General features: G+C 40.5%; 1 protein-coding gene across 9 annotated transcripts in view; it reads left to right on the top strand.

Annotated features, from left to right (window-relative positions):
- srcin1a (SRC kinase signaling inhibitor 1a) overlaps positions 1-21,212 on the top strand; it is a 101,658-nt gene that overhangs the window by 34,207 nt on the left and 46,239 nt on the right. For 7 of the 9 annotated variants that reach the window (XM_026164429.1, XM_026164420.1, XM_026164426.1 and 4 more), the window contains exon 2: positions 17,134-17,492. In XM_026164429.1, coding sequence (XP_026020214.1) covers positions 17,134-17,492 — 359 coding nt within the window. Of the gene's footprint in view, positions 1-16,188; positions 16,219-17,133; positions 17,493-21,212 lie in introns of all 9 variants that reach the window. The other 2 variants (XM_026164424.1, XM_026164427.1) reach the window with 1 other exon arrangement.

The following is a 21,212-nucleotide window of genomic DNA, read 5'->3' as shown; positions in this document are numbered from 1 at the left end:
CTGACAGACGGTATGATCATACCATATAATATAAAGAACAGTAACATTTAAAAATTGATTTTATCCTCACCTGTGTAAAAGCTTGCACAGTGATGGGGAAACTGTTTTTTTAAGTAGTGAACTTAAAAATAAATGTACGCCTGGGGATCTTTGAGTTTTAGTTTCTCCTTCACGTACACTGTACAGTGAAGTCATTTCATTACATCGACAAATCCTGCCATAAACACAAAATGGCAAACATTTTATTGACCATAATTCCCAGTTATACTGTGACAGTGTCTCTAATATACTTTATATTTTCTGTGCTTGGCTTTTGACACTACCGAGGGACACATACTGAAGTAAATGGTAAAGTTCAGCCTGCCAGGTTGAATTTGTTGTTTTGACCTTTGTGATGAAGACAAAGAGACAGACAACGGAGATATGGAGGAGCAGGTGGAGCTGCTGTTTTGGAGTGTTTAGTCGAGCTTCTCCGCTATCCACATTGTGATGCCCTCTGGGGACTGGTTAAAAATAAGCAATTACTCTGACACCCCACTAGAGACTGCTGTGTGCCGTTCATCTCCCCCCCCCTCTACTACTGGGATCACAGCAGTCATGACAAAGCCCGGCTAAATAAGCTGAAATCCTAGATATGGGAATTCCTTTCTGATCTGTGTCACAGTTTTCGCTTGACTTCAAATGAACATGGCGTCTTTGTGTTTGTGATACTTTTTCAGCATGCGCGTTTTCTGATCCGACTGTCCTAATAGATGAGGGGTTTTGTTAACACAAAAGCAGACGACTTGAAAATGTGATTTGAAGATGAAAGAGGCGTGTTTAATTTTTTTCTTTTTCTTTAACTTAGCCCTTTAAAAGCCGTTTCCTACCAGACATCTGGAGCAAAACCCACCTCCTACCTCCTATCTTCTGATTTTCTATTTGTCTTCTCTCTGATCCAGTTGACAGAGAGCAGTTTGTACTGTGACACATGATGATCCGTATCATAACACAGATTCATGTGCCATGTTGTCTCAGCAACTTGTAATCTCCGCTACCCTGCTTGTGCCACATCTGTCGCTAGCTACGTCTCACACCATAATGCTTGTGCAACCTTTAACCATATGCTTGTTGGACAAATGTGTGTGTGTGTGCGCGTGTGTGTTTGGGGGTTAGCTAACTGCTGACGGCTTTGCAGAACAGCTGACCTGTTGCCAAGGTAACCGATCTGCAGTGACAGTCGCTGTCAAACTCATAGCGGCTAAGTACTGGTTGTTTTGATTGATCCTTTATATTTCTTTTCCAGTTTCTTGTAGGTAAGTTTTGTGTGTGTTTTGTTCCTCCAATTAAAAAAAATTCTGGCAGCGGCATTCCAATTAAACTGTCAGGATAATTCCCATCAGAGAGGAAAATTGCTTCTGTTTATTGTCACAATTTGAAGGAAATCAGCAATTCTGTGACTGTGACTGCATGCCTGCCCCTCCAGGTAGAAGACATGAAAAGCTAATTGTAGCTTCTATCTAGGAGCCAGAAAACACTTTAGCAGAGACAAAGATGACTGTGGTAAAGGTCTAGCTTATCCTTAGGCTGTTAGGGCCTCATCATTGATCCTTTTGGCTTCACATGGTGCCAACACGATGCCCTACAGCTTCTTGTTCCCATAAGAGTGCCTAACAATTTCATTAGACCACCTGTCTTAAATAAACAAGAAATAACAAAACCTGTTATACACTGTTATTTATTAGGCAATAACAAAATATTAATATTTTTACAACCAAATTTAAGACAAAGGACTTATTTGAGCAAATCTGCATTAAAAAACGCCACTGTATCAGAAAGTACCCTATGTTTTCATGTGTGCCGTTTGAGAAAAATGAAGAATAGCAAATAGATTTGTTATCAAGTTGAGCACATTGACATTTACAAATGATAATGTTGCCGATTGAAAGGCAGCAAGGCATGCATTTGTTTCGGTGCCAATTCACATTTTTCTCAGTTTCACTGTACTCACATTTAATCCTGTTTGATTTGTGGAGCTGAATGCTTTAACTTCCCCCCCCTCAATTTTCGGGCATCTCTCTATTGCTCTTTCTACATCTCTTCATGCCATTTAATCAGCTGATGTAAGTAATGAATGAATTCCAGTACATAATGTAATCCACCACTTTGATTGATGACCCATGGTCAGAGCCTAACTAATCTGACAACAGATGTGTTCCTGTGGGAGATTGCTCGTTAGGTTAGCCTGTTGGCTCTGTCTGGAATGAAAATGCTAATACTACAAGAGGCTTGGCAGCAGGTCTGTTGGGAGGGGTGACGGCAACTACATGTCAGAACCGGCTCAGTAATCCTGCCCTATAAAAATAAGTAACCTTACCAGAGCTGTGGTGACAAGATTTAGTGTAAATTACACATCATTACATGATCATTTGGAAAACTTAGACACACAGCCTCAGCTTTGCAAATTAGGTTTTGGCTTTCATTCCAGTAAATTGATATTAGAATAGGCATAATCTTATTAATGATGTTATTTTGGGGCCGACTGTTTAATTAGATACAATAACAAGAAGAAACAGTAGTAAGTGCTTGCAGTTACCCTGCTTGCCTATGCAGTGCTGTGTTTCTTTAGCAGTGGAATGCGTCATTTGTTAGCGTTTATTCAGTGTAAATAAATTAATAAGGGTTGTAGTCAACTGTAAGTCATTAAAAGATCACACTCATTGTTACTGGAGAAGGTATATTAGCTCTATTCAAACAATATCATGGGTAAATTCCTTTGTCTTTGTCACCTCAGCATGCATTTTCTTTGTTACCTTTTAAGAGCTTTCAACAATCTGGTAATTTATTTAATTTAATATTATTCATCCTGTCTGATCACTGCAGAGAAGATGAATGATTTCTCGCCCGAGGAAAGAATACCCTCAACACTTCCATCATGTACAAGCATTTTTATGTTAGTCGTCTTTTATTTCACAACTCTTTTCATTGTGTACCTGCTGGTTTTACCCAAAGGAGCATTTTAGAAGTTGAAAGCTGGTTCTTGCGGTATCTTTGAAGAGCCATTCCACATCTCTCACTTTTACCGAGATTCAGTTTGACACCTCGGGTGTCTTACCGAGACTGTTGACATACCTGCAGATGGATGTTTTGAAATCAGCCTGATGCTGCCAGCCTGTGGAGCAAAGAAACAGGAAAGCACGCTGACCTGTCCAAAGCAAACTTAATGAACCATCAGTCTGTACTATAACAAGAAATTCACTTCTTCTGCTTGAATCTATTTCTAAAAATGTATGTGCTTCTAACACTACTTCCTATAATTGTGCTTGTGGGTGGCCCTCAGAGATTACAAAGGTGTATTTACATAAGAGTGCACGCCAGTGAATCCAGCATTCCCCTCCTATATTGCCACGAAGGAGGGGAAAAATACATCAAAATTGATGCAGCAGAACGCTACCTATCGTGCAACTAGACCACCAACAGCTTACATAGCCTTTCTAGCTTCTCAGCCTCAGATTTTTTTAAGTTATAGGGTTTAGACCCCTCTGTGTTTTTCAGTGGTACTCCCACAAACATTTGAAAAGACTTTTACGAGTAATATGGGTGGCGCTCTCCTTTAACGCTGGGATAATAGATTTTTTTGGCCGCTGGCAGCAGGGAGAGAAGCTGACAGAACTACCACTCAGACATTACATTATTTTTACATCCAGGATGCCAGGAGAATATGAAAGTTGAGATCAGAGGAAAATGATGTGCAATATAAAATAGGAGCTCTGTAGAGCAGTAGGGTTGGGTGGTCATTCTTAGTTATTACACCAGTTATTTGCTTCATTATTATATATACCATGATTATAGTGGTCTTTATGTATGTTTTAATAGCTTTTTACAGTCCGCATTGTCTAAAGTAGGAGCATAATACGGGAACACATAGAAGCACAGCTGTAAAAAGCTTTATAGCTCTCTTAGTACTGCTCTCATCCCGTCTTGCCCCCTCTGTCATTATAACCCTGCTCATCTTATGAATATGTAAACATTCAGGTTATCAACACAGATAGCGAAGGCTTCTTAAATCTTCCTTTTATATCCTCAGATTTTCATTGCTGCCTCAGCTACTCGACCAGATTTCACATCATCAGTCATGTTATAGTTAGGGTGTGCTGCATTATAAACTCTAGCAAGCATCTGGATATGTGGATATGTGACTGTGTGTGTGCAGGTGTGTCCTGCTGTTAATAAAACAGGGCCTGTGGGGCAGATAATGACCCATTAGACCTAACCAATTTAAGATAGAGTTATTGTCAGCCATTATGGTGCTTCCTTTGTTATCTGCGACCTCTAGCAACGTTTCACTTCCCGCTTTCTAATTTTTAACTATGGCTCCCCCTGTCCTTCAGACATGGTTGTGCAATGCAGCAGCTTGAATGCTTTTAGTGGGAGCACCTCTTTTTTTCAAGCGGTTCATGTGTGTTCTTAGAGAGATTTATTTATTGATATGAGAGCAAGATAAGAGGACAGCTGGCAGATCCTGATTGGATGAGTGTTGTCATCCATTTGCCTTTGCCAGAGTTGGCCTGTTTGCAAGATAAACAGTCATGTTGAAACCCTCAGGAAAACTTTGGATTTTGCCTCTGTCCCCTTTCTCTCTCCCGAAATAGTTTGTTTCTCTACAATCACATTAACTTGTATAAAGCTCCATCCTTTATGTTTTTGTTTGGTGGTTTGGTGTTCAGTTTTACTTTTTTCAAGGCGTGATTTATTATGCCACTATATCTCGAGGTTTTTCATTTCCATCTTTATTTCCTTCCATGTTCTTAGCTGCTTATCCAGTTCAGGGTCGCAGGAGGAGTGGAGCCTATCCCAGATGCCATAGGGTGAAAGATTACCAGTCCATCACAGGGCTAATATAAAGAAACAGACAACATTTCATGCTCGCTGCTGCACCTGAAGCCAATTTAGGCACACGGAGTGGGTCTAATTTGAGGACCTTTCTTTGGACTCCACTTGAATCAGTGCATGCAATAAGAAAACACGCCAAATCCCCAGAAAAAGGCCTGAGGGGACCAGTGGGTTCAAACCTAGAACCTGGTTTCTTAAAGTTGAGACATTTTGGCTTTTATTGTGATAGAACAGCAAAGAGAAGAATGTGAGAAAGACCAGGGGAAGACTTGCAGTGACTGTCTTTGAGGCCGATTCACACCCAGGCAACTGCATTATAGCCTTTTAGCATTTGGGTCACCTGCTACTAATCGGTAAACTAAATTGGCACCCAGTTATGAATTTAAGAAAAGGAAAATGCAGCCGTGGAAAATAACTGATTGTTTTAAATCCTTAAAAGGAAATTCAGTATTCCGCATGCAGTGACGTCCATTGTTTCAAACTTCAGTGTGCTGCATTCGTCTAATGAAAACAAGAAAAAACAGTTGGATAAGGCCACAGGCGATGCTGTTTTTTTATGCTTTGTTTTGTTGCTCCTTTCATTACTTGACTCAAAGGCTCAGCAGTGTATTGCATCATGCTATTTTAGAGGGACAAGGCAAAAACTCCATTTGGTATTTAACTGTTCAGGTGCCACTTAGAGAGTGTAGTAAGCGAGAGAAAAGTGTATACAGGACCTTTTCTACCAAACCAGATGTGGTCCACACAATTCCTGTTGTTTGCTCTCTGCATACAGTAGAGTCAGGTCATTGTGGTTATACATTAACACTCCTCCTTAAATCAGTAGAAAAGAAAATAGACCTGGATTTTAGCGTTTCAATTGGAGTCCACATTCCTGATGTCTGAAGAAACTTACCTGAACCATTTACTCCTCTGTTACTGAAACTGTACTCTGATCTCCATGTGGGCAGGATCAGTCAGGAAGACACATTTGCAACAGCGATCAATGAGGAATCTTATTAGCTATAATAATGCATCATCATTTACAGGATGGACCCATGCAGATACTTTAAAAGGTGGTCTGCAGATTTCTACACCATCTACCAGTTTGTGCCAAGCTCTGCTATGTGTGTGCAGCTGATTGTGCCCAGTGTTTATACACTGTATATGTGGCAACGGGCCAATCTCATTACATCGCCCTGCCAGAGGTTGTATTGTCAGCAGCAGCTTGTTTAAGATGTTATGATGACTCGGGCATCTCTGTCATTCATACTGAGAGTGTACAATGTCCTCTTTGGGTTTTTTTATTGTTGTTTTTTTCTAGCGTTCTACTCGAGATGTAATGTGTCTCTAAACCCAGACTATCAGTTGTCACCATAATATTATCAATTTCATTTCACTGTTAGTTTTTATATGTATCTCCTCTCCGGTGGTTTGGACCCTTCGAAGGTTACTGAGCGTGGCACATTCAGTGAAGAGGCGGCCTCATACTGCTGTGACTAAAATGGTTGTAGGATTTCATTTGCTTCATTTGGCAGCAGTGCAGCCGGGGGATTTTTATAACAAGTTCAATCACAGTCCGTGTTGACTGGACTCATTGGTATAGGGTTGCTATTTACTCCTTAATTTACAGATTTGATTCACTGGAATTAAAATATGTAATTTTCTAATCGCACTCTGGTTTGATAAGAAGTAGAAAATCTTTTCCCAAAGTGTCTCTTTATGGCCTATAAGGATAAGTTTAAGGATCGTTTTGGTGATGTACACACTTTAAATCAAACTTTGTAACTGCAACCAGACATACTGTGTGGTGGATTTACTTAAAATTGTTGTTTGGCTGTTGTAAATGAGCTAAAACACTGTTGAGATTCGAGGTTAGGTTGCAGCTCTTTGAAGTATCTCTCGCCAAACGTATTTTTCATCAGCTCTCTCTTAACTCTAACACGCCTGCCTGTCTCCATCTGGCAACTTATTGTAGAGCTCCCCAGTGAGGTAAATGTAGCAGCACTGATGTAATGTAGTGTGTTTGGAGTGTCTTCCTCACACCCAGTGGCAATACCATGCTGCCTGACCGGGTTCGACAACAGGCTGTAATTAAGAGGCTTTCTCACCTGCTGCTGGACTGCTGTTATTTTTGAAAGAAAAAAAAAAGACAGCCAGCTTTTACCAGAACGATAAGTGAAACAAAGAGATGCAATACGCTAGCTACCACCACCTGTTTCTCCCCAGGTCTCTCCTCCCCTTCCAGAATGTCTTTGTCACACTTATATTCCATCTCTCGCATTCATCCTCCAGTTGAGTACACACACATTTGTCGTTTGCAGCCACAGACGGCCCCGGAGATGTTTCAGAGGAGCCGTAGCGTGCTCTAATTGCTCGATTGTGTGCCTTTGTGTATTAACAGGTGTTTTGCTGGATCCACATTACTGCTGCAATTTTAACTTGGCTGCCTCTGTAGTATTCCCAAGTTTGACACGGAAACAAAGTTAGAGGCTGCCGGGTTTGTGGGTGGGAGAGAGGCACAGATAATAGATAGACAGTGGAGGGCAAAAGGTGAAAAGATGGGCGTGTTGCTTTGTATTGTACATGTTTTAATGATCAAGTAGGCGTCCCCCCCATCGCTTTGTGTGGCGCAACAGATTACAGTTGTCTCTGTCAGTTATATGGGAGGCTGTCTGGAGCCTTATGATTGCCTTGGCCTGTTATTCCATCCAGCAGCTCAGACAGGCAGGCTGACCTTCTCCTGATGGCTTGCTCTCTCTGCCCAGCCGTCACTTTCACCCCTTTTAACTCTCCTCTCCTGGCACAGCAGTGCCTCTGAGCTTTTAGAGATTACCTTAATGGAGAGAAAAAACTGAATAGCACATGCCTGCTGGGTTATATGTGTGTGTGTGTGTTTTAACCCAGAGCCTGATCGCTCTAAGTGTATAGCAGACGCAAACAGTGAGAGAGCAAGAGAAGAGAGAAGGGGGTGTTATTTTTACAAGTTCATAGTCATTTTTTGGCGCTGTATTCAATGAAACTCAAATGGTTGCCTTCATATCAGCTACGGTAGATTTCAAGATGTGTGACAGCTTGCAATCACTGTGACACAAGTCACTTGTTGCAGTTGGAAAATCAGTAGCGACTGCATTTTACCTCATCTTAACCTTACCTGACTTTTAACCACCCTTGTTCTATCTTTGATAATGCAGCTCACAGTACTCTTTTTACGGCTTATTCATTATGGAGATATAGCCTCTTTCTTGAGTTGTGACCTGCAGGGTTTATAATGTCCTGATTGTTGCACTGAAAAAAATATGTTGTTGGATTTACTTAATTCAATGGTGGACATTTGTTGCACACAGATGTTTTGCTTTGGCAGCAACTTAAACAATTGAGTTAAATTAACACAATTTATTCATGTTCAATAAACCTGTGCAATTTGTGTTGATAAAATGTGACTTAAACATGTTTTGATGAAGTAATTTGAGCTCTTGGAATATTTTAATCCTTCACAATTTTCTCACGTTACCCCAACACGATTCAATAACTTTTACCCAATACTACTTGGTCACTTAAATACTACATGTTATCTTCAAATTACATTTTGCTATTATATTCTAGTATCAAATACACAATTTTCAAATGGAGGCCTTATAACAGATTGTATTGTTCTCTTCCAAGATGGTTGCTGGCATCCACCAGTAACCTTTCAAAACAAAATGTCTAATTTCACTGCAGTAGGTAAAGAATTAAACTGACATTACTCCTCTACTGAATCTATATAAATCAACAGTTAAATAATGTCAGTTCTTCCGTGTTCTCTGGAATCAATCACAGCAAAGAAATTGGACTGTTTCTTTTGAAAAATGTTGGGAAAGAACAAATCAAAACATTCTATTTAAGGCCTCTGACGTCAAGATTCAGTTAAACAACAATTATAACTAAACAATTTGAGGTAATGTTAGTTTCCATTAACATTAAATTAGGTTACTGAATTGGCAAACACCTTCCTATTAACACCTCCCATTTTACCCCAATAACTAAAGAAATTAGCACTTGCAGGTCAAAACCTTTATTCAAGAGACGCAAAAATAACATTGATACAGTGACTGTCAAAAATTACAGCACTGATCATACTGTGACATCTTGGTTCAAAACAGCACACTTAGAAATATTCAACGTTCTTTACTTCAACTGAATGAAACTGAAAATACCATTTCACACGACCCATATGGGATATTTAGACTGCATAACTGTTCACGCTACATCTCTTCACTAGTAAAAGAAAGAAAAAATACAAAGAGAAATTAAAAAATGCTGCCAAACAGACAAACAGAACTTGTACAGAGCAAAAGGAAAAACAAACAACAACAAAAAACGGCTCGTCCTCATGGCAGTTGCAGAGTATATAAAAATGAACCCTGCGATCCGTTCCTGGAATTGAGCTTCAAAAATGCAGCAGAACAAGTGTGAGATTTAAATGTCCTCTCACCTAGAGCTGGTCACCTCACATGCATAACAGTGAGCTTCGTTGCAGGAGCAGTTTTGTCTTAGTTGTGAGCTTTTCTTGAGAGCTGAGTTGCATCCAACTCCATTACCACCCATTGAATCACCTCAAAAGTGTAGCAGAGTTGTGATGGGTAGCTCATGTTGAAGGAATAAAAAAGGTCCAAACAGCATGGCTACTGCAAAGGTCACGTTATCCATATCTTGAAGAACAACATCAGAAAAGTCATTGCCTGCCGCATCCTCTGGAGACAGATGTTCATTGTGGTTTTCTCAATCTGTGCAGTGGCCTCAGTCAAGTCCTGGTTAAACACAAAACATTTCTTTAAGATTCCTTTTTAAACTCATCTCTTTTTAATCTACCAGTTCTAATGTTAGAGTAATTTAAACCAATGCAAGCAACATAGTAAATAGCTATAGCCAAAGAGTGGCCTGCCATGCTGCCATTCATGGTCTAACAGAGTTTCTAAGAGAGGGTGAAAAACATAATAATTTCAAATGCTTTACATTAGTTTTTGTTAGAAAGACACCGGCCCATCAGAAATCCAGGTTATGTCACTCAGAAGATGTTAGAATTTAGACTTTCAGCCCCACAATTTGGTTAGCTGTTGGTCAATTGGTCATTTTTTCAAACAAAAGCTAATATAAATATTGGTGGGATTTTCCTTTGTTCATTAGAATGACAAATTTAAAGTTTTTTCACACTGATGTGACCCCTAATACAGGGGTGGGGATGGGGCCTCAAGGGCCGGCGGCCGAGTTCACTACCAGGCCTCATGTGAACTTCAAATTATTAAAGAGGACTACTGGTCCTAACCAGTCCAATGAGGATCAAGTGGATAACTAAATGCATTTTTAAATGTTGCAAAGCCACAATCTACTCATAAAACACTCACCATGAACTCCTGCACAAAGATGTTGCAATTGTCTTTCACACAGATGCGGAGCACTTTGATGAGGGACTCCGAGCATTAATGTCATCCTTGACTATTATAACAAAGAAAACAGAGATTTGTGAACTTTTCAGTAGCACAGAAGAAAATGATCCCAGACAAAAACTCTTGACTTTTTAAACCAGTCAACATGCAACACCAGCATCTACAAAGCAATATCAAAAGTTCCTGTTTGACATCAACTTTATGGATATATAGTTTCCAGAACATTTATTTTTAACAAAAAGATAATTTTTTCTCAGTGGGCCAGTAAATGCATGACGAAAATTATGGCATCCTTTTAGTGGAATCATTACTCACAGGTAATAGTTGACTGTTTCAATGGATGTAGCATAAAAATCTTTTACTGACCTAATGCAATACATATACACTTTGTAGTTAAAGAATTTTAAAGTTCTTACTGTCATTATGGCAGCTACATCCTTTAGCTTTGTGCCCTGTTCCCCCGATCACTTTGCAAACACTTTCAGCAGACTGTCAGAGAAAAACTCAGCTCCGTCAGAAACCTTGACTGTAAAGGCATGGTTGGGATGCACTGGAATGCTGCATTTTATCTGAAATGACATAAAATTATTTTTGAAATAACAGCAGGCACTGTGCTTGGTTAATCAGTAATGTTTTGTTGAATAAAAACTGTGTTTCCAGATCTTATGGGATTAAAAAAAATCCAAAGATGTTTGTTTCTGATTTGCAACCCAACAACCCACAAGTTACAACCTCATTTCAGTTCAAGTGTGCATTAATGCGAGTCCAGTAATCACCTTTCTGGCAATACATACAGGTATAAGTTAAACCTATGGCAGATTTTGGATCTCTCAGTTGTATTAATAGGGTGAGTATGCATGCACCTAATAATTATAAAAAACCTATTATAATTAAGTTACAGAAACGAAAATAGAATATACTTTCTTACCATAACACCTTGAACCCACAATCCATCAGCTGACTCCTGGTGAAATGCAGAATAGAGGTCATCTCTCAATGTGCAGCAAAAAAAACAAAAACAAAAACAAAAGGACAGCAGGTGAGGGCAGGAGGGGTAGGGATGTAAGCTAGCATAATGCCGCTGATGATATTAGCTAAAGCTGTTCAATGTCCAAAATCTCACTAACACCACGGTGCAGTAAATACACAATGTAACTGAAGAGTCAGTTGACAAATCTATTCACACAGAAAACCAAATTATGTTATGAGTGCCTCGTAATTAGGTTTAATGTGATATTACGGCTCTTGTGCCAAAGACAAATTCAAATGAAAAAGCGCCAATTCTTTGACAACAGATAAAACAGCAAATAAGCTAACGGCTCTTTTTTAGCATGTTACATGGCGACACTCTAGACGTTTAACTACATTTGGCTGAAATATGGTAAAAATGAATTCAAAAAATCAAGACATACCAAAAACGTAGAGTTGGCTGCTCGACTTGACTGAGATGGATGCCTTTTTTAAACCACGATCCAAAGCCCGCGAGATGAAATCACGCGTGGTTTCACGAGATTTAACGTTGCTATCTTATTGACTTACTTCACCTGAACATGATATGAACAATTTAATACACCCTTTCTGCATATCATGTAGTTTTTACACTATATAGTTACATTTAACTTTAAAACATGAGGCAATTGTGTTAAATGCATGCAAGATGCTTACATAAATCCAAGAGATGGCCAGTCCCTTTTTTTCAGTGTGGGTTTTCATGAGGTTATAGTTAATCCTGACATGCCCTTCTTTCCTTCTGGTTGTTTGTTTTAAGTGTTCCCACTGGAGTGCACCGAGTTAAAATTGCTAACAGCTTTAGGCTTTGCAAATTTCCTTTTGCCTTTAGCCTCAACAGACGAGCCGGATTTGCAATTTGCAGTTTTTTACCTACTTCTGCTTAATTTTACATCTTCCCCACTTTTTCACAGGTTTAATAATCATTCCGCAAAGAGCTTTGCCTTGGTAGCAGTAAATTAGATTGCCTTTACAGGGAAGTGCTCGCCTTGTTTTCCCAACCGTCTGCATAGGGAGGACATTGAGTTATAAAAATAAATACTTACTTCAAAAATCAAAAGAAGTTTCACTTCTAAAAAATATTTTTGATAGCAACAACAGGGCCAGAGGGCCAATTAGAAGAGATGATTGAGTTTTTCTTAGCTATTGCTACACTTACTTGTTAATTTATTCCCTCTTGCCACTTCTGCTTCTTGCTGTCTGATAATGCACAGTCGAGACTATTGAAAAACACTAGAAAAAAGCATGTGCCAGAGTTTTCAGACACAAAGTAACTTAGAAAATACTTCATACTTTAACTATTTCACATTTCACAGATAGGAAAAATAGCTTTCTTTCCTCCTGTTTCTTACTGCCACCTAAATAAGTAGACAAGCAATCCCTCAGTTAGTTACTGATTAACTTGTTTAGCTAGATGATAGCATTTTAGCTTCTTTAGTGTTTCACCAGAGTACTTTCGAAAACTAAAGATATCACCTTTAACTGTTGGAAATGATAACAGAAATATTCATTTTTTTCTGACATTGTGCAGACCAAATGATTATTGATTAAAGGAGAAATGCTCCACATTTATCAATAACTGCATCTCCAAAATACTGTTTAACTGCAAGCATCATGGTTTTTTTTTATGTCAAAAGAATGTTTATTCATATTTGTATCCTCTCAAACAATGCTTATTCAGAAGCCTTAAATTGCACCTGCATATGGCACAATATGTGCAGACTCAAGTGTTTTGAAGTGCCTGTGAAATTAGATTTAGCTATTAAGGAATCCAGAGCTCTGATTATTTGCACCTTGCAGCTCTCTTATCATGCTGTGGGACTTAAAACTTCTCATACACCCCCTGCTCTCTCTGACCCACATGTTTAACATCCCGAAAATATAAAGCTGCACAGGCTGCCTCTTCCAAATCCAGCAAAAAGCGAATCCAAACCCCTTCTCCTGATTCTCCATACCATATGTCTTTGCATATGATGAGTAGCAAGTTCTCTTCCTGAGCTGAAACTCCAGCTCAGTGGGTGGCTGTAAGAACACGTTTTCGTATACAGTCCAGAATTTGGTTGTAGTGATAGAGATTAATATTATGCATGTATGTCTCTTAATAGTTTTTGTGGGTGGTTTGGCAAATACCTCATCAGAAACTGAAATTGCCTACATTTAAAGATAGATGAGAAACGTTAAGGAGGATGAGGTGATTATGGGGGGGAAATGACTAGTATGAGCCCTGTTTTTTAAGCAACTTTCTTTTTATGCATAATCTGTAATTTGTAGAAAAATCTTCACTGATGGAAGATGGTTTCAGACTTCATGCATTTTGCATAAACCGGGAGAAACATCACTGGAGTTGGACTGTGCAATCAGGCTGCATTTGTTGTTAGTTGTTTTTTGTTGGGATTTTTTGGACTGTATTATAGTATCTATTTTTCCAGGATTGTAATTTCTTCTCCTCTGTTTGTCTTGTGTTATCTCTCTGAGCTTGCCGCAGCAGGCTCTTTTTATTTAGACAGGTTAATGCACTTGACTGTGGCCTCTATCTTGGTAATGCAGCTCAGGCCTCATTGGGCTCACAGATCTTATCAGTTCTCATTGCAGGCTCCTGTTGTCATTCAAGTCCTCTGTTTTTTAGCTGACCAACATCCTGCAACTTTTCCCGGAGGCGCTTTGTAGTTGCAATTTGGTGCGCTGCAGACCCAGACTTTGTGACAGAAAGTGCTTTCTTGTTATATAGTGTACACTAGAAATCCTCCCCCAACCCATCTTTTTATGTGTGTTTAAATGATGCTGCCATTGCGTGGGCTTTTACAGATTGTTTTGGCTGTCAGGGTTATTGTCTGCCAGCTTATGTGGAAATATATTGGCTGAGAATGACGAAAGTAAAGATGAATAACCTGTTTCCATTTTCTATTCTTACGCTCCTGCCCACACAACTTTTACTCCCGCTGTTTTTAAGATGGAGGGCTTTGTGTACAGCTTTGCAAAGAATATCCACAAACTGCAGTTTGGAAAGTTTTTGGGTTGGATTTGAAACGAGTGTTACAAAGAAATACTGAGTTATTCATTTTGGCTGACGTTTGCAAGCCATTTGACTTCTGCTATGACATAAAATCTTACTAAAACATATGCACAGCCACATAGCATATTGGTCTGAATACAGACCTGATATTAAAGAATTTCCAATTATCTGACATCTGTTGAACTCATTTTGAAGATAGGAAACATTTCTACACTCATCTTGTTTCCCTGAGATACATAAGCCTAAGGAAACTCCTCTGTAGTTGACAGATTCTTGATAATCAGACGTGAAAACATGCCTAGCAAAGGAGTATCATAAAATTATCCCCACTTTTTAAACTTAATTTCCAGGAGAAAGAAAGAAAATCATATACAGGCCAGTTTAGTTGCTTACGCCATCATTCTAGAGAACAACCGTGTAGTGATAATGTCCTAAATGTTTTTTTCCAGGCATTAACCAGCACTGATGCATTATTGTTGTTAAGAGGTTTGAATTATTTAGCTAACAGTTAATAAGGGCTTGCCACCAGTGCTTGTATTTTGCTGTAGATTTAGCCCTCGTTACCCTTAAAACGTTTTCCCATGTGTTGTCTTAACTTCAAGTAAAAATACTATTACTATATATCTAATTATAGTAGATATACTATATATCTACTGTATTTTAATACTGGCTGTAATGATGGCACTCGAAGAGCCAAATGTTTTTTGAGGGGGTATTCACTGTGAAAAGTTTCACAGTCAGTCTATAGGACTCTATAAAACTCTTGGCTGTACTATAAATGTTTGCTGATGTTTCGTTCTCTTCTTAGTTTTATGCCTGTCTATAGGCAGCCTAGTGTACTCAGCTTTTCACTGTCAACGCTGCTACTCAGTTGCATAATAAGCCATACTACATAGGCACAGCTTTGCCAGCCATTGTAATGGGGCCCTTGAGTCAGGTCCTTGTTAGCTGATGCACAATAAGCTCCAGCCTAATGAGGTGTAAACCAGAGATCTGGGAAACTGAGAGGGGGCCAAATGAGTATGGCCGTCAGCCTTGGTGTGCAGTGGAGAGCTCAATGCTAATGCTATTAGCTCGGAGGTCAGTCCATTTTGCCTTTTGCCTGTTCAGTTTATCAGCACTTCATAACGTGCGGGGTGGTAGGGCGGGGTGTTGAGACAGCAGTTCACACTTAAGTGCAGAATCTTTCGGCGAACGAAGAGAGTGAGAAATGGGTTCACAATGAGTGCACGGTTTGATTGCAGCTGCCATGGAGTGATCACAGACCTTCGGCTCTTAACAGACTCCTTCTGTGTTAAGGTTTCTCCACCAGAGAGCGTCGGAGCCTCCATCTGGCCGGCTTTCTCGTCACTTGTGCGTTCATTAACAGTCCATTTGTTGCTTCTGCCCCGAGGAGCCTCCCTCCGCTGCTCACTTGTTCAGCTCGTGCTAATGTTGCTGATGTGAATTTAATGTACATATGGTGCACTTCATTCAGCCCTATTAAGCCTCAGCACTTTTCATGCTTTTACTTTAAATAATATTAGTTTTTATTATCGAGTTGAAAAGAAAAATGCTTGTCTACCTGCTGACGTTTAATATTTTGTTAGAGTTAAATGTGTTGGAGTTTTAGGAAACATTATTTCTGTGTAAAATTCATGATTGTAGTCATTCACCATTCTGCAAGTTACCGTCAGACACTATTAGCATTCATAGAAAGCCATTTCACCATATGTGAACCCTTATGAATACATCACAATGCATATATAATGCATTAACTTATCGTAATTCAGACAAAGTGCTATCATTTCTTGATAGCCCTTTTCTGATGGTCATGTGTTCTGGTGTGTTTGGTTGCACATCTGTGCACAAACACATATATTAACCTTTGGCATGTTTCTCTTCTAGCCAACGCTGGGGCCTGTTTTCCTAAGCAAGGTAACTTACTGGTTGAAAGGTTCTCTGCTCTTTATCGCACCATCATTCATTCATGATTCAAGTCACACAATTATTTGTGTGTGTGTGTGTGTGTGTGTGTGTGTGTGTGTGTGTGTGTGTGTGTGTGTGTGTGTAATCGCACTGTCTTCTTCCAACTGTCTCCTTTTCTGTCCTTTTCTTTCCTTCCACCTTGGGCTGTGTTGTCTGTCAGTTAGAGAGCTGACAAAAGGCCAAGGGCTGTCAGTTTGAAGCACCTCCTTAAAAATGGACAGCCGGATCAGTACCTTTCAGCAGAGACAGTAAGAATATGTAGAGAAAATGTCTCACGGGGTTATGGGATGGAGGGCATGCTCACACAGATCGACAGGAGTTGGTGAGGAAGGACAAGAACAGTGAGAGAAATGAAAATGCTGTTCTCTTCATGTTCCCATGTGACTTTCAATCACCTCAATTTTCAGTAGTTTGTTTTTCACTGTTTCTCCAAGAAAACAATGAAAGCCACTTAAGATGACAAGCAGGCATATCACAATGGAATATCCAGCAAAACAAATTCAGTTTGAGCTTCTTCCTTTGATGTACCGCAGAAGCATTTTACTTTTCTCATTTTTCTTCCCTCAGCATTTGAAATCAATAATTCTGCAAGGAACTGCTCTGTCCTGGTGGCAAATAGTCTAACATCCCATCCCATTTCTCTCTCTCTTTCTCTCTCGCTCTCTCTTGTACCTTATATTTCCACTCTCCTTCTCTGCTTCATTTGTTTCCACCTATGTGTGCCTGCTGTGTGTATGTACGTCTCCACCTTAAAATCTTTCTGCATGCTTGTGTGGGTGATGATTCACCTCTCTCCTGCATACTTCCCACCCTTCTTTCCTCCCTTTCTCCCTTTCCTTTGTCCTCCCTTTCCTCGTCTCTTAGATCCCGAGCGTGTTGGCGGTCACATGATCTCAAGAGATGACCTGGAATATCCACGGGAATACCGGACGCTGGGGAACAATGCTCGGCGCTTCTCCAATGTTGGTCTGGTGCATACGTCTGAGCACCGGCACACAGTCAGTGCGGCACAGAGCCTGGAGGCCCTGACCAACCTGCACAAAGCTGACATGGAACGCAAGAGGGACGCCTTCATGGATCACCTGAAGAGCAAGTACCAACAACAGCAGCAGCAGCAGCAGCAGCTTCAGCATCCACACCACAGCCCTCACCACAACCCACCGTCGCCCTCACCCTCCCACGCCAGCATGAGGGGTACATCAGAGCGATCTGCAAGAGAACAAGTAATTAATATTAATTTATTAGTTAATGTACTTGCGACTGTTTCTATTTTTCACTTTGTTGCCATTTCCAGAGATACTTCCAAAAGACAACTCAAGCTTGAAATGACTAATTTATTACAGCAGCAGAGCTAGAATTTGGTATCTTAGCCCAGAGAACATCTCTTCCCCCACAAATATCACACGCGCAGAAATTTGGGAGTGATAGGGGAGCCAACAGGTGGGTGCAGGGCTCCAGCAGCACTGATTTGTTATAGGGAGAGAAAAGTATAAATACACCATCAAATGGGGACAGTGTTATTGATATACGACAGCAGGACGTGAGTCATGTTACGTTTGTATGACGTAGCGCAGCTCAAGTTGCTTGCCTTGAACCAGCTTGCAGGGTTTTACTCCATTTATGGTGCTTTTTTGGCAGGTGCTGCTTTTAATTCAGGACATACTACTGTTTTCTCAGTGGGTGACATCACCAAAAAACAAAAAAAAAAAAAACCCATGCTGTCTGTACACACAGAATGCCCCATTACTTAGGTGGAGTTAAATGGATTATTAAATGGTAAAAAAACAAGCATCTTGCTGGTGATATCAACAGTGAAACGAGCACGCAGTTTGACACCGACCTAGATAGAAAAGACGTGAAAGAGGTGCGTCAGGTAGTTTTGTAGGTGTAACAGGTGTCATTATAAAATGCTTTGTTTTACTTCTTGAAGAAGTAGCAAAACTTTACATAGAGTTAAAGATGAGAGATGTCCTCTCAAATTAGCACAAAATGTTGAAACCCTGATTAAAAAAATACAAAGATCAAAGAACCGAGCCGGAGGTGCTGCAACAGGATGCTACTCAGCATGGTGCCGCCTTCAGAAGAGGGGTTCAGACCAGAGCAGGGGTTCTGCTAAGGTGCGGACACATCGAAATAATCTTTCTCCTCTGCTCTCCTCGCTTTTTGTTTTCCCCTTTCTAAATGTGCTTCATGCTTTGACCAGTTTCATGGCTCTCTGTCTCACACACACTACGCAGAAACATGCTCTCTGTGTTCCAGTGCAGCTGCTGTGTTAAAACCGGGTAGATTTAGTGTAATGATGTGACAAGAAAAGCACATCAGGGGCGAAGGGAAAGAATCAAAGAGAGTGACGGAGTGAGCGAGCGAGCGGGAGGGTGGTTGAACGGCAGGTGGAGTCCGTAGTTGCCTTGGTAACCTCTCCCATGTATGGTAGGTGGGGATATCGCATTGCAAAGGTCAGGTTGTGTAGAGAGGGATGAATTGTGCAATGAATCCAGAAGAGACAGGGGAATAATAAGCTCAAGGTAGGTGTTTTTCTCAAATTAAGTGTCAGCCTGTGGAGTGGACAGATCCATAGGTGACAGGGCATTTTCACTCAGGGAAGGAAGCAGCAGAGCCCAGGATTTCTTGTCATCTTGTGGTTTTGCAGAGCATGGACAGCAAGGAAGGAGGGAGGGTGGGAGGAGGAGCTGGAGAGGAGCGCAGCAGCCTGTGAAGCAGCCCACTGCTCAATTAGCCAGCACCAGCAGGACCCAGCCACCCATCTGCGAAGGAGTTAATCGGCTGGTGTTGTAATGAATTAAATAAAGAGTTTCCGCCGCATGTGCAACTGTAGAGCGAGACAGCGAGAGAGGGAGATTGAGTGAAAGAGAGGGAGGTGGGTAAGAGAAGCTCAGGGAGGGAGAGACAGGCGAAAGCACGATGAGGATTCACTGTACCTGACGAACAGCCTGGGATGACTGGAGTGGTGGACAGGCACAGGTGCACTGCAGGTGAGATGAGACTGGAAACTGGAGGCTGCCGCAGAGAGTTTGTGTGTTTGTGTGTTTCTGGGAGGGCATGTGCTCGCTGGGATTAGAGTGCATACCTGTTGTGCTTGTTGTGGTTGTATAGACGGCGTGCATATGCTCACAAAGCAAGCTACACGGGGGCTGATGTATAAGCTGTTCACAGCGTCCTTTGTGTCTCTGTTTGAGCAGTAATTTGCTGATTAATGTGTGCGTTTTTAAGAGAGAGAGACGGAGAAGCTGCTGTGATGTTTAGACACAACACCGGACTGGAGGAGGATCGAGGGAGAAAGAGTAAGAAGGGTTGATTTGAGGGGGGCGGGGGTGCAGAGAGGATGACGACATGAGAAAGAGACAGAGGTGGAGGAGGGGTGGAGCGAGTGCAGCCTGTTTTACATGCAGGTCAGGTAATGCAGCGCTCCACTCTGCGAGACTAAGTCCTTCTGTTAGATTTCTGTGGTTAACCCCAGTAAGTGCACAAACACAAGCTTATGCGTAAATATATAGATGTCTTAACTTTGCAGTGAAAAATGCATTTAACCCTCCAGCCCTAAGTTCAAACATCTATCAGTAATTTTGTCTAAGTGGGGCTTGCAGCCTATTTAATTCAAGTGGAAGTTAAAAAATGACAATGTGTAGATTTGAGCTAAGTAGCAGAGCTACAGTCAAGAGTTACTCTGTCATCTGTTCATCTGGGATTAGAGTGATAACGACTGGCACTATAGGCTAAGGTGTTGAATATGATTTCTTCCCAGAAGATGTTCTTTAATGGCAGTGATTATTGCCTGCATGGAGAACTGCTAAAGAGAAATAATCTACATTGAAATAAGCCCTCTCCAGTTTGCTCTCTCTCACATTCACATTCGAATATTTGCAAATCAAAGTCCAAGTGAAGTGTATCTGCAGCTGTCAGAGCAGAGCAACGGTTAAAGAACAATAAAAATGTGTTTACTTTAGTGTGAGTTAGCCTCATTAAAGCAACAAACAGAGAAACACTGGGAAGAGACAGAAACACAAGACCACAAATCACTTCTGCACCATTAAAGCCAAGCCTCTGAGTCATTCAGCTTTGTGGGAAAATAAAATCATTAAGGTTGTCAGAACAAATGAACAGCAATTATTTATGATGCACCGGTGCTGCCCCTGAGCTCCTGTCAGTTCGACAAATTGTCAAGGACAAAACTCAGTGGCTACAGTTAATAAATGATGGACTCATGATCAGGTATTGAAGGTCAGTTTAAGTCCAGTCCTGAAGGATTGTGTATTGGCATATCCCCAAAAGCGACCCACTTTATCACTGACCTTCAATCTCTAACTGAGAGTCTGCTTTTTGACCAGATGATTTACAAATCCAGTGTGTTCCTGTGAACAACGAGAACTTTTTAAAATCATCCACAAAGAGTTTTCTCTTTATTATCACCAATGTTGGTTAATTTAATCCTGTGGACTTTGAAGATGAGTGGTTTTCTATGGACAGCAACAATATAAGGCATTAGAGTTTGGCAGGGGACATCACACCAAAGAGTCATTTTCTCTAGCAACTGCTTTGACATGTTGGTAGAAATTTATATACCACGGGGAAAAAGAAGCGTGGGTAGAGATTAAGCGCCATATAAATTTGCGTCCCACTTGTCTCAGAGCCAGTGAGCCTAAGCACAGTCATACACATTTAAAATTATACTTAGAACAACTCCACTCTACACTAGCAAAACATTACTTGGAGAATAAAATAACAAAATGGCACACAATGCTTTGAGTGAGATTTAAAGGTTTCAGTCTTTCATTTTTTAGGTGGTTAGTTTGTTACTGTTGTTCGGCCCATATCACAGGATTATTAAACCATTTTTGTATTGTATACTGTGTAAGCTCCAAGCAGGTTTTGTTTATATAGTGGAGATGCAGTATAAAAAAAGAAGAGACAAGCACAGATGAACT

The sequence above is a fragment of the Astatotilapia calliptera genome, chromosome 4 (genome assembly GCF_900246225.1).
Source record: "Astatotilapia calliptera chromosome 4, fAstCal1.2, whole genome shotgun sequence".
Taxonomy (NCBI): Eukaryota; Metazoa; Chordata; class Actinopteri; order Cichliformes; family Cichlidae; genus Astatotilapia; species Astatotilapia calliptera.
Note: the sequence above shows the minus strand (reverse complement) of the source record. Positions and strands in the feature narration are given on the sequence as shown.